General features: G+C 41.7%; 1 protein-coding gene across 2 annotated transcripts in view; it reads right to left on the bottom strand.

Annotated features, from left to right (window-relative positions):
* XYLT1 (xylosyltransferase 1) overlaps nt 1-13,437 on the bottom strand; it is a 282,026-nt gene that overhangs the window by 91,312 nt on the left and 177,277 nt on the right. For both annotated transcript variants that reach the window (XM_026083266.1, XM_026083267.1), the window contains one exon: nt 11,620-12,142. In XM_026083266.1, the coding sequence (XP_025939051.1) occupies nt 11,620-12,109 (490 nt within the window). In that variant the 5' untranslated portion in view covers nt 12,110-12,142. The remainder of the gene's footprint in view (nt 1-11,619; nt 12,143-13,437) is intronic.

Consider the following 13,437-nt stretch of genomic DNA (forward strand, 5'->3'; position numbering starts at 1 on the left):
AAAAAAAACCACCTTGCGATTCATGATAAAATGTTCAAAATTATCTTTCTTACACTACAGGGTGAGAAAAAAATACTGGAGCAGGTTTTAGTTACTGAAAAGAGACATTTTTAAAATGAGGTCATCAAAGCTAGTGCAACATACATCAGCTAAACTTCTAGCCCACTTTGCTTTTAATATTTCATGGGAATCTTGGGTTTGCCTTCATCTCCTGGCAGAAAATGGTAAAATTGTTCAAAATTACACATCAGCTCCACACAGCCTCCCTCTGCTGTGGCTTGGCAAACACAATGCGCATTATGGTCTTGGAAAAACCTTATTCTCAATTAATCTCTGTAGCTACCCTGCCCCTCATTTAGCCATTTGCTTACTGGGGTAAGGTGGGCAACAGAGCCAAGCTTGGTTCTCCTGTTCAGTTTTTCTTTTTGTAAAGGAGTATTCCTTAAAATATTTTTGAATAACCAAAGACCATGACTCACTCTCTCAGACATAGAGAATGACTTTGGGCTAGGTCTTCAAAGATATTTAGAGACTTAAAGGTACAGAAATTTAGTTAGTGGAATTCTTTCAGAGCCCCTATACCTAGATCCCATAGAAGAGAGAAAGTACAAATCGCTAAAACATATACTGCAGTAAATTTCTCTTTTAAAATTCACTTTTCCTCCCTACTATTCAGTAAATTACCCAGAATGAATCACAGCCCACAAATAGATGGAGAACATGGAAATGTATGGTTCTAGCTAGTCATGCTACTGTCAGGCTCTATGAAACACAGTGATACACAACATACACAGCAGCTTTCAGTCTAAAAGTAGCATGGTTTAAAATACTCCACTGCATGATAATATCCATTGGCTGGATAGAAACCTTCATTTCGAATTAAAAACACAGATGAGTAAGCAGCGAGACTGCTTGAGCTCCAATTTTCAGCTAGTCACAAAGGTGTATTCTCACTGGCAAAGTGTTTCTTTTAAAAGTTTTAATGAGTTATAAAAATAAATCAAGACTGTAACAAAACATTTTGTTAATTTGGGCAAGAAAGTCTTCATAAAACAAAAGCATTGACCACGCAACAAAGAGAACGATGTAAGCAATTATATTCTAGTTACACGAAGGACTGTCTTGAACTTCAGTTCAGTAGTTTTACATGAAGGGCTGTCTTGAATTTCAGTTCACTGGTGTGATTTGCAATTAGATTGTAGAAAAAGCATTTTGACACACAGCTTTGTTTCATGGTGTTCTTTGACAAGACCTGCAAGTGTTGAAGACAAGCATGTCTCAAGGACAAATGGTCATTAATGTGAACAACTGCACATTTGCAACTGCAAGAATTAGGAAGAAAATGGAAGATGAGCTCTGTAGATAAGCTTTGAGTTGATCCATGCAAAAATGGTTTGGTATCTTTATGGTATCACAGAGATTCCATTTTCAGACCTTAAAAGCTGGTGCCAAACAGATCAACATGACAGAGGTCAGAAAGGAGACCTTCTGTAAGAATTTCTATTTTCCACAATAGTGATTGTTTAGGGAACAAAGCAAGCTCAAGATGTTGGTATCTACATAAAAGCTTTTGATTCATGGGGACACAGGCTTGTTTCTGAACTCCTTGCGTAACTCTAAGGTGGCATCCATACTGCCTTTAATAAAAATGTGCAAGTTGAATTTTTTGCTGAGTTTTATTGCCTGGAGAACCATACAGTCCCTGCAAAACACATCCTGTGTGAGATCCAGTGTACAGGCAGTAAGGATGAACAGGAAAGTTGAGCCCAGGTCTGAATCAAGTCTTTATAGGCTTCCTGACAAGCTTAATATGTATCACCCACTGACAATGCTTCTCTACAAATCTACCCACTCTCATCAGTCTAGACGGGGCAGGTCTTTAACAGGTAGAAGGGCCTTTGTTTAAACCTTTTAACTCCCACAAGTGTTGTAAGAGCATAATGGAAGGTGATGTGGTGGGGGAATATGACCACTGGAATATGGCCAAAATTATCACGGCAGCACTGCCAGCAGAAGAATTTGTGGTGCCATCAGAACAGCAATATGGAGAAGATTCTGTTTTAAAGGCAACAAGTGATCAAGTCTTGCCAAACAAATCCTATGAATTTTATTATTTTAAAGCATTTACAATCATTACTCAAATTATTTTCAGTAAACCACAGAGTTTGAATTAATTGACAATGATCTTTCTGCAGTATAATTCTATTTGTTGGCTTAAAAATCCCACCATTCTCATGGTGACATCCACTGGAAAAGAACTGAAAAGAAAGCACCTAATGTAAAAAATGGTTGTTATGATCTGGCTTCAACCAACTCTAGGAGAAGAGACTGAAAAATTCTTTCGCCTCCCTGGAGTCTAATGAGATAATGAGAGAAAGAAAATGATGGACTTTTGCCACTGACTTTTCCGTCAGTACTTTAACCAAGATCTTGCCAGGAACAATTTGTTAGTAAGATTGTAAATGGAATACTTTATACTTTAATGTGTATTAAAGCCTGATAGTGATAAAAGAAGATATATTGGGAGGTGGGAGTATTCTGTTCTTCCTTACAAAGGTGTCAATCAGAAATAACTTCTCTGATACCACTAGATGATTAATCAGTGACATTTCAAGGATATTACAATAGTGAGAGAGGGGAATCAGCCTATTCACTTTTAACACTCTCTCAAACTATCAAAGATGAGCATTTATTGGAAGACGAAATATATGTTGAGCAATTTCAAAATCTTTTCCAAGGTTGTTCAGCTACAAATTCTTGTCATTCACTTTTTCTATATATGTCATGATTACCTGGGGTGAAAAAAAGCCTGATGTTTTAAAACTACACTCTGTGTAAGAAATACTTGAGACAGAAACAGCTAAATTACGGTTTGGAGTCTTAAAATGGTATTAACCTCCTGTCAGATTGGCTTCATGCCTAGACATGGCATTTTAATTGAGAGTAGCTCCCTTAAGCTTCTTTCTCATTTCCCAGGAAAGTCACTACAAAACAACTGCTGGTCTCATAAAGCCCAGCGACTCCTGAAATACATCAAATAAATGTACCCCTTCAAAAACCTGTCTGAAAGGGGGTACATTCCCTTAAACTATATTCCTAATCTTGCAAACGCTGTAAATAGTTAAGGCATCAGTTTCAAGAAGCCACAAAGAGGAAAATTCTTCGCCCCAGCCCAGAAGAAGAAAATTAATTGTCAAGACTTTCCTTTTTCCCCTGATTCTTTTAAAAGAAATGCAGTCAATGCCACTGACTCAAAAACAAACTGTCGCTCCCTTGAGCCACAGTTAGCATGGGATTTCTGGGATGCAACATTCCTCCCTGTTCTCAGAGTAATAGTACAGAAAATATGGACTCCTGTGAAAACCCAGTATTACTTGCCCATTACTCAGAGTGCAATGGTTAGAAAGGCAGGGCTGAATTTCTGGCAAGTCAGCCTCAGCAAGCTCCTCAGGTCCTTGGTGCCTAAAATGAAGTGCAAATCAGGAAGTTGGTGTTACCTGTTTACACTTAGTATGTAACAACAGTACTCTAATGTAGTTTTGTTATGGTTACAAAGTCAAAATAGAAAAGGATGCAACATTAAGGCTGCTCTTCCAACCTTTCTTCAAGATTAGTTCAGTACTACCATGCATTTACATTGCAAAGCTCCCTGCTTAGCACTGAACAAAAATAGATGAATTAAGATGCTGTATTTCCATTTAAAGGTCTTCCCACTAACATCACTGTAGTGAGTCCACTCCTGAGGCCCAACACCTATTTTATGTGAAAAGAAACATATTGCCAGTATGGCTCTCAAGTTCTACCACAGGGCAGCCTTTTTTCAAACCCTGCCAGCTCATACCATTGCACCAACCATTTTCCTCTAGTTGTAGTTACATTTGGCTCTTTTTTTCCCCCCTCTCTCCACACGTTTCAGGATCACAGGGGAGCATTAGTAATCACTCAAGCATTTTTCTTTCATCTCTGTACATACACTGTAATCTTTATCAAAATATTGACTAAGCTTCTGCTACCCTCATGCTCTTTTCCCAGGAGGGTTATAGCTCGGACACACTTAGTCGTTATCCTCTCCCACACTTGCTCCCCCTCAAGTGCTCTATAAGACGATAGCATTTTGCTAAAAGACTGGTTTGGTGGGAACTAGGGTTGCTGACCATAAGTTTTTCAGCTCTTTCTGCCCTCCCTTTTTTGCTTCATGTGTTGCTCTGAGCACTTCCTTAAGGTGCAATTTGCCGAGATGTTCTTCCTCCTGTTTGCTGTCCTGGCCTGTCAGAGACAAACTCTGCAGCGCCAAAGCCACAGAGGGCTGGACAGTGACAGCACCATGTGGGAAGCAGTGGGACCTCGGTCTGCTCTCACTTCACCACTTGTACACTTGCAGATGTCCCAGGAATTGTCTGTATTCAGACAGAAGGATTAATTGGTACAGACACCCAATAGTTACCCATGCTTTCTCCTCACTGAGTTTTTTCTCATATAAGAAAAGCTGATACTAGACAGCGTAGACAGAGTCAGGGCTTTCTTTTTGTGGGCAGAATCCTTCCCCCCTCCATTGCCACATGCTCACCCATCTTCTAGCTGGGCCCATCTCCTCTCCTTGAAACGCTGCAGCTGCATCTCTGGCAACAGATACAGGAAGATAGCAAAACAATCCTGCCCCGTTTCGGGATGCTGCAAGGACACTTCTAGCAATGTCAGCTCCCTTCTCTTTGCAAGATGTATGCAGATATTCCTTCCATAAAGACAGACACCAGTTTCTGACCTGCTGGCTGGACCCAGTTTCTGAGGAGAATTCATTTATTGGGCCCTCTTCCCTGCAAACATTTCAGCTGTGAGCAGGGTGAGGTGGTTTGGCAGCATCGTTACTCTCTTCAAACAACCAGAGAGCACCAGGGGCCCACCAGAAACACAGGCGGCCCCATCGCATGATGCCTGCATCCAAATCCGGCAGGCCATGGGAGTCTGTGTGCACCATGGCTCCTAGCATCTGTATGCATTTTCATCACAAAGATATACCTCCACATCCCACCCATATGATGGGTAAGGCCATCTTCAGCCCAAACAATGAAGTATATGTTTTCTTTACTCAGTCATATTTTAACTATCAAACCTTGCATATGTGGCTATAATAAAAGCTATTCTGAGAATCACTAGCACCACATATTCTTCCTGGGATCTCATTTTTCTCTTTACCATGCCACAGCTTCACTGATTTTACTAGAATTGGTTCTCTGTCACACAAATGTAAGGGGAGAGGAGATTCAGACCACTTATTTCATAAGCCTAAAATACAAGTACTGAGTCTTGAAACTACTCTTTAGAAAGAAAAAAGTGCTGGAAACAGAATTTCCAGAACAGACATGGTACATGGTGTAATTACATCTTAGTGTTCCACAGAACAGTAATGCATAGCTTAAATGCTATTAATTGTACACAGTTTTGTTCCACAGGATGTTGTTCACTGATAACTACTCAATTAGAGTTATTTTGTAATTAGTCTACTCACAGTAAATTTATTGCAACCAGAGTCATCTGTGGTGCAGCAAATTAAAATGTCTGGTCCGCACGTGCAGTAGCTCTTACATGCTTCTTAAGCAGTGTACATATAGCTCACCACAGTCCTTCTGTCACACTGGCTAACAGATTAAAGGTACAGAAAAGAAGTAGCAGCCAATGTAATCAGGAATCCTGAAATCAGGAAGAAAAGACAAATTATGGGCCCATTGTTCTTTAGTATTTAGATCAAATCCAATGAAACCAAGAGTGCACTGTTGAAATTGTGAAAGCTAAACAAAGCCACAGATTTATTTGTCACTGTGTGCATAACTCAAAGATTCACACAAATACACATTCAGTGGGCGACATTCTGTATTTGCTTAGTTACAGCTCCCATTATTTTAAAACTATTTAGCAAATTCTCTCATTTGCATGCTTTGAGGAACTGCTCTGCTCCACCCTGTATTTGGCTTATCTCTCTTTGTGCCTTATCCTCTCTCCTCCTGCAAATTACACCTCCTTCTGTTGAGTACTTTGAAGTATTCAGATACCAACATTATAGACACACAGATTGCTATTACCTGTGTGTATTATTCAGTAAACAGAACTCTAGAGCCCTTTTCTCTCAGTTTAAAAACCAAAAGAAGGCTGTGCTTTCTAAAACAAACTGGAACATTTTCTCCCTAGCAGCCTATGGCAGACTGAAATCTCTTGCTTCAGTGCAACAGAGCAGCATTACCATCAATAAGAAACCAGGCAGAAAGCAGTCTAATCTGTAAGGAACTCTTTCAGTGCTGATGAATGATGTGGAATCAGGGCAGCTTGATTATTTTTCTACTTTATTTATGAGTTGGGTTTACTCCACAGGGATGAAGGTAGCAGAAAACCTGTTTGATTTATAAATGAAGAAAAGACAACAGAAGAACTAAAGTGAAATAAATCAGGTTCACTTGAGGCTCTCTGCTTTTCTAGGTGCTTTTCTTTAGCTAGAACTACACGTTAGAAGAGTCCTCAAAAAAATGTTAAATATATTTTGGTGTATCCAGGGCCACAGATCTGGGTCAAGCATAAACCCAGTTTGGTAATTAATGATAAGGATTAAGCCAGAGCCTCCCTTGGGGATATGGCAGCCTGGAGAAGTCGGCCCTGAGAATGAGTGATTTAGATACCATTTGGCACCATGCCTAGGATGACTCATGGGCCCGGTGCCAGTGACTAAGGAGGAACCGGGCTGCGTATCTGGCAAACTTTCAGGTCAAGAGACTCTGAACTGCCAACTGCCCTGATCCACATGGGAGTGAAAAGCTGGGAATGCAAGGGCTGAACTCAGCTGGTGGGTCAGAAGCTGCACATTCTTCTTCACAAAAGGAAGATCGGCAAACAAAAGTCACAACTTTAATATGCATATACCTGTGTGGAGTCACATAAGTGACAGCGTACTGTCTGGACCAACAATCTGAGCAGTGATCTCAGCAGTTGGAGTGATGGTGACCATCCTAAACTGTACTCTTCCCTTGGTTATACGGGATGCTGGGGGCGGGTAACGCAGCACAGATTGGGTTAGTCGTGCCTTGTCACAGAGGAGGGTTTATCTCGGTACAGAGTGAAACTTATTTTAGAGCCAAGAATTTGCATTTAAACTTCTGCTTCTTTCCAGTACATCTGCCCTAGAAAAGGGCCAAGGAAGAGAAAGAAGACAGCTGATCCAAGCCCACCAACAGCTTTGGTGAGCAGAAATGCATCTCTGGCATACCAGGGGAAGTAGCTTGTGGCCTATATGGGACCAGATGGAAGATGGCCTCAGCAAGGACAGAGTCTACCGCTTTGTCCACTCACAACCACATATCACTCATCTTGAAGAGAACTGAACATTTAGGATGGCCTCCCCAAAATGATGTCTCCCTCTCCACAATCTGTGCAGTACTGGATTTGCCCTTTCCACATCTAACCTTGCACAAAACATTTTTTTTCCCCCTTATTTTCATTCACTGCATTCTTACTCTTAAAAATTCCCCTCAAAATACACTCCTGTAGATCCCAAACACTCCCTTCAAAGTCTAGAGTGACTTGCAAGCTGCCTGTTGCCCTGCCTCTGACATGACTTTGAGTAAGACTGTCCCTAAAGCCCTCGACACCAACCCCTGGTCCCCAGTGTTGCTGCCCTGTCTTCAGGGCTGGCTCATGTGGAAATGTGGGCTTACACATGCTCTGCAATTCAAGTAATGGGTAAGTTCCCACGTCCTATTTTCCTGCTTCAGCAGTGCGCTCTCTCTGCAACATCCTTAGGGGACTGCAGCCTGTCTACTCCCATTCTCATGGAAACAATGCCTTCATTTCAGACAGGTAGCAAACATGATACTGTTGGTTGTAACAAGCCTTTGTTTTATAATCTGAAGATAGTTACTTTCTTTGCCTCTTCCCTTTGGAAATAATAAAATACTTAAAAAAGAAAGAACTCGTAAGATCCTGTTCCTGTTGATAACCACTCAAATGAATGTATCACTTAACATTTATGACAATCCAGCTGGAAGGAGTCATGTCCATGATTGATAACTACACTTAGCAACTTCATGGCTTTGAACAGCTAAGACTGGATCCAAGGGGATTAAATGCTGGATGACATCTCAATGGAAACCATGGCACTGGGGACATGTTTATACATTGGGATAATGGATGAAATGTGCTTCTCCAATGCATAAATATTTAAACTTCACAGCTCTGCTGAAAACAGACAGAAAACCTTTTTTTCAAACCAAACTGAAAGAAATAGCACTTGCATGCTAAATACTTGGACTCAGAGCCCATGGATGGCTGACTTTTGCTGACAAACAACAAACAGTTTTCTTGATGCATATATTGGTAAGAAGTCTATACAGACCCTCCCCCCATCACCAGCAATCCGCCAATGGGGTGTCTTTCCTCTCCGAAAGCTGAGGGTCTGTATTTCACAAACACTTGCTGATTAAGCTCAACTCCTTTAGAGATACCTGGAGTTGATGAAGACATCTTTGACGAGAGATGGAGCAGCCATCCGTGAGTGCGCACCATTAGTACTTGCATTTTGCAATGAGGAGGAGGCAATCTAGTGCTTTCCTAGACTTTGGCACAGTTAAACTGAGGCTACGTATCTTAAACAGGGCTGTAAAATGTAAGAGACCTACCAAATTATACCTAAAAACAAAGAAAGATTAACAGTTGAACTGGGACCAGTCCTGCAGAATGCACTGAGGCCTACTGAACTCTTCTGTGGTTCCTACATGTCTTTCTTAATAGCCCTGTATGCAGACATTTGAGAAGGTGACTTCAGAGCCTGGATCTCCTCAGGAGCTTGGATGTCCCACTATGCTTGCACATAGGCACCTCCTGCATAAGCCACTCCTGTCCCAGTCCCCATGCTGCTGCTTGTTCACTTCCCCAGAGCAAAACTCCCAAATTTGCTGTAGAGCAACCCTGTATCTAGTGCAGGGTGCACAGGATTTTCCTGCCAGGAAAATCTGGCTGCTGAAGCAGTTAACTTCAGCTGTCAGCATGGGCAGGAGGCAATAACCTTGAGGCAAAGAAAAGTCAACATTTTCCACAAGGATCCATCTGGTTAGGTTAAGATATTCCCAAATTATTCTTTTTAAACAAGCATCGCTGACTAAAATAAAAATCTAAATGAAAATCCAGGAGTGGCCCTGCTAATCTGAAAACTTGTAGCAACAGACTTTTTACACTTAGTGTTTTTATATGGTGGATGTCCATAATTCATCAGTACTAAATTCACATATATTTTAAAATAAAACCATATTAGACAACATCTCCACTTCTCTAGTCATGTTGGTAGCTTGGTAGCTCTCCATTTTCCTGGGCCTTTTACTATATTGTATTATAAAGGAAGATCTTTTACCAATATGCAATTTAAACACATGCTGGAATGCTTCAAGTATTAAAAGGTGACACTTCTATACAGAGAAGATTTTCTTAGTTCTAAGACTACATGTTATTATCCTGACCGTAGGGCATATGAGAGTAATTCTATGTTTAAAATAAGAAGTGAGAAATATTTCTTGAGAGAAGTCTGTTTTTAAGAATGGTAGCTGTTTAAAGCCACTGATTTTATTGGACAGTCACCCAGAGAGATAGATTGCCAGGCAGGTGATAAAACCATAGGCGTGTGCAAAACTGCACATTGCTGAAATGTGTGCCCACACAAATGACAATACATCTTTCACCTCTCTCCAGGATATCGCTTGCACATGTGCATACACGATTCATTTACCCTATATAAGGTATCTATCATTGATGACATTATTAAGACATGTCCTTGATCCTACAAAGTGTCAGACAGCATTTGCAAGGTGCTGAGCACTATCAGCTTTCCCACGGGACCACAGCTGAATTTCCTGCTGCTAAAGAAGAGGGCAGGACAGCCCGGATACAGCTTGTGACAGTGGATTTTACCCATGGCGCCCCAGTGGGGTCTCAGGAACACCAGTGGGTACTCATGATGCTCAGCCGGTCATTGATGTCTGATCTGGTCTCTGCTGTTCTGCTTTTATCTTCCCTTTGGCTTGTTTTGCCTTCTCCCTGCTTCCACAAAGCCCCAAGTCTTCTGCCTGCTCTGTTAATTCTTTGATCTCCAATTTTGGGCCACTTGGTTTAATGATTTTCAGTATTACCGTAATAAGAGAGGAAGAAAACCACCAAAAGAGATACAACACAATAGAAAGACAGAATCAGATACACTGGAGTGAGAAATGGGATGCTCACACTATTCGCTATGGTAATATGCAACATCTAAATTAAAAGCCTAAGTCTCCCGTCAGAGAGAGATGGTCTTGTTTGGAAACATCCTCTGGGCACCTCCCTTTTGCCGTTGACTGTCTAGGGAGTTCAGCTTCCTAATTTAGGCAAGAGCAACACACATCCTCCTCTTCTTTCGCTCCCATATTGAATCCATTCAATAGTAACCGCTGCTTTGAGGTGGTGCAATAAACAGGTAAACCGTGAGGGTTAGAGGATGCAACTAAGTATTCCTAATGAAAGAAGCTAAACATCCCCTAATCCCCATGGCTCGCCTGTTTATTGCACCATCTCAGCGTAGGACCTGTTCTTTCTGGTTTGTGAAAGCCCCTCTGCATCTTCAGCAAAGACAACATAAAACGCCTCCTTACACGCGTGGGCTGAAGCACCCGTTGCAGGATGGGGACTGTGCACTGCTGCATGAACAAGTGCTGCTGCAGGTAATGCTGTTTCTTGATCAATACCTACTTTGATCAATTGATCAATGGTTAAAAAAAAGCACTTTACTATAGAGGAAGCTTACAGCTAAATGTGGCATATGAAGCATTCTTCCTGAAGTAACGGCATCACACACATGCAAACCAAAAGCAAAACTATGAGATACCTCACATATCCTGCACAGAGAAACCAAAAGGAACAAACCAAAGCTTGGCTTAGGCTATGAGTGGGAACTGATTCTCTACAATAGTAATTCTGGAAATTCCTTTTGCTGATTGAGGAACATTAAAACCAGAAGTGGGCCAGAAAATCGGATTTTTTCATGCTTTTCCAAAGATAAAGTTACATACTTCTGATAATTATCTGTTATCAAAATGCTTAGTGACTCTGATTATTAGCTATGACTCCATTGCGCCAGACATTGTAGAAACATAAGAAATGGTCATATGGAGAACAGCAATGTTATTTGTTTATCAGCTAGCAGAAGACACCAGAATTCACCGTGGCTGTTCCCTTGCCCCAAAAAGCATCAAACTCCTGCGTGGAATAATAGGACACACACCCGGACTATGCTTTTCTGTGTCTGTAGATTAAGAACTGCCACTGCTGTCTAAAAGAAATAGAAGCAGCAGCAGAACAGCTAGATAAGGTTGTGCAATAAAAATCTGTCAGAAGAAAAGTAGCAAGAACATTCATTAGGAATCTAACAAGAATCCTATAATACCTGCATAATTCCCTTTTAAAACATCTTCAGATGCTCCCCAGTTTTCACAGGCTACAAAAGTACATTATAAATTCCCGCAGTAAAGTTAATTTTTATCATCAGGTGAGCATTACAATTGTATACAATTCTTCTCCCAAGACATTGCATCAGCTCGTCTTCACCATCTACCAACTTACCCTCCAGTGCACAGAAACGCGTCACCTTCTCCGGCATCAACTTCCCATGCTTGTGACGACAATATATCTCTGCAATCTCCTGTCGACACTGCTTAGACTTAGACCGGGACATGGCTGAGACTGCCTCTTTGCCTGTTATCTCGCATCTCGGTGGTTGGTCATATCTCAGTTCAGGGGAGCTGTTTCCATTTTTTTTGAAATGATGTTGTCTGGGAGACCTGTGAATCTCCTTCAGATTGTTGTTGCTACTGTTTTTTCCAGGATGATCACTGAATTGCACCACTTCATTTGAGTTCTTCCCCAGTAGTGAGTTCTCTTTCACCTTTTCCTCTTCCAGTTTCTTTCTCAAGTGCTCCTTTTGCTTGCTAAGGGGTTTTTTCACCAGCTCAGACTGGTGTTTTTGCCTCTGAGTCCTGGGAGCAAAGTTACTGTTATCAATATTTTCAAAGTCCTTGGGGACTGAATTTTCATTATTGCTGTCTGTTCGCATTTTCTCTTTCGGTCGGTGGGAAAAATAGCCATCCTACAAATGGGGAGAAAAATTATATTCATCTTACTAAAAGTAGACATTTCCCATGCATTACAAGCATTTCTTACACGAAAACATAAATTAACTGCCATCGAAGATATTTGGAAAACACACATTAGGGCTCATAAGAGAAAGCTGGGGCTGGAAAAGGCCTTCTGAGATGCCAGAGTCAGTGCAGGCAAACACGCCATGCAACCCCCTCCATTAACGATACTGGATTTGACACTCATTTGCAGATCCAGAGAGGGCTGAATAGGAAGTTTTACTCAGGTTTGTGAGTAATTATTAAATGGATTGTTTACCCTGACACCACTGAAATCAATGGCAAAACTGACACTGATTTCAATGGAGCAAGACCAGGTCCTCCAATACTTTTATTCTTAATGCAAGGTATGAAAACATTTGGTGTTCCTAAGCAAGTTCTCCAAAAGCTGTCCCATTTCTATGTAAAAAGCACCACTGGACTTTACAGGATAAGTTTTATTTCAGTTAAGTGAATTAGCTACAAACCAAACCTTTGTTACTTTAGATTTTTTATTCTCAAGTTTATAAGACAATAGAAGTTTGGAGACGCGTTTCCCAGTGGCTGAACTATCCCAGTGACGCAGGTTGCGAGCAGCCGTGGCGTAGAAGCACCCAGCGCGCTGCAGGAGGGCCAGCGTGGCCGCGAATGCTCGCGCTCCCCAGGACCATAGGAAGGTCCAAGCCAAGCTCCAGCCACCAGTTCTCTGTCACCCCCTTCCTCCTCTCCATGGTGTGCGCGCTTTGATAAATACACAGGTCTCACAAGTTATAATGTTTAAAATATACCATACCAAGAAAAGGGAAGAGACACAGAATAGCACTTTGCGTCATCATTTCACCGCCCGCCACCCGTTATCGTGGGCCCCGTCTCAGCGGAGCAGTGATTGCGAAGGAAGATTTCTAGAGTGACGTTTGCTTTGGTCACTGGGCTCTGTGTTATGTTTGCCACAATTCTTGGAGAAAGCAAAATGGGTCAAAATGGTCAAGACTCTGCATCAGTGAGTGCCTTTTCTGTCGATCCGCGCTGGTACAAGCTTTAATCCCCCAGTCACCCGACAAACCCAGTTTATGCTCGCGGCTGCTGAGGGCGCAGGGTCAAGGGCCACCCGCGGCCAGGCCCTCCCTGGCTCCCGGGGCGAAACTGGCTCTGGCCTGCTGCTCTTCCCCTGACTTTCTTTGAAGAACTGAATTGTCTCCAAAATACATTTATTAAACTCAGAAAGAGCGGCTGTGCCTGTAAAAGAGACACATTTACGTGATTTATC

This window comes from Apteryx rowi, unplaced genomic scaffold, assembly GCF_003343035.1.
Source record: "Apteryx rowi isolate R43461 unplaced genomic scaffold, aptRow1 scaffold_6, whole genome shotgun sequence".
NCBI classification, from domain to species: domain Eukaryota; kingdom Metazoa; phylum Chordata; class Aves; order Apterygiformes; family Apterygidae; genus Apteryx; species Apteryx rowi.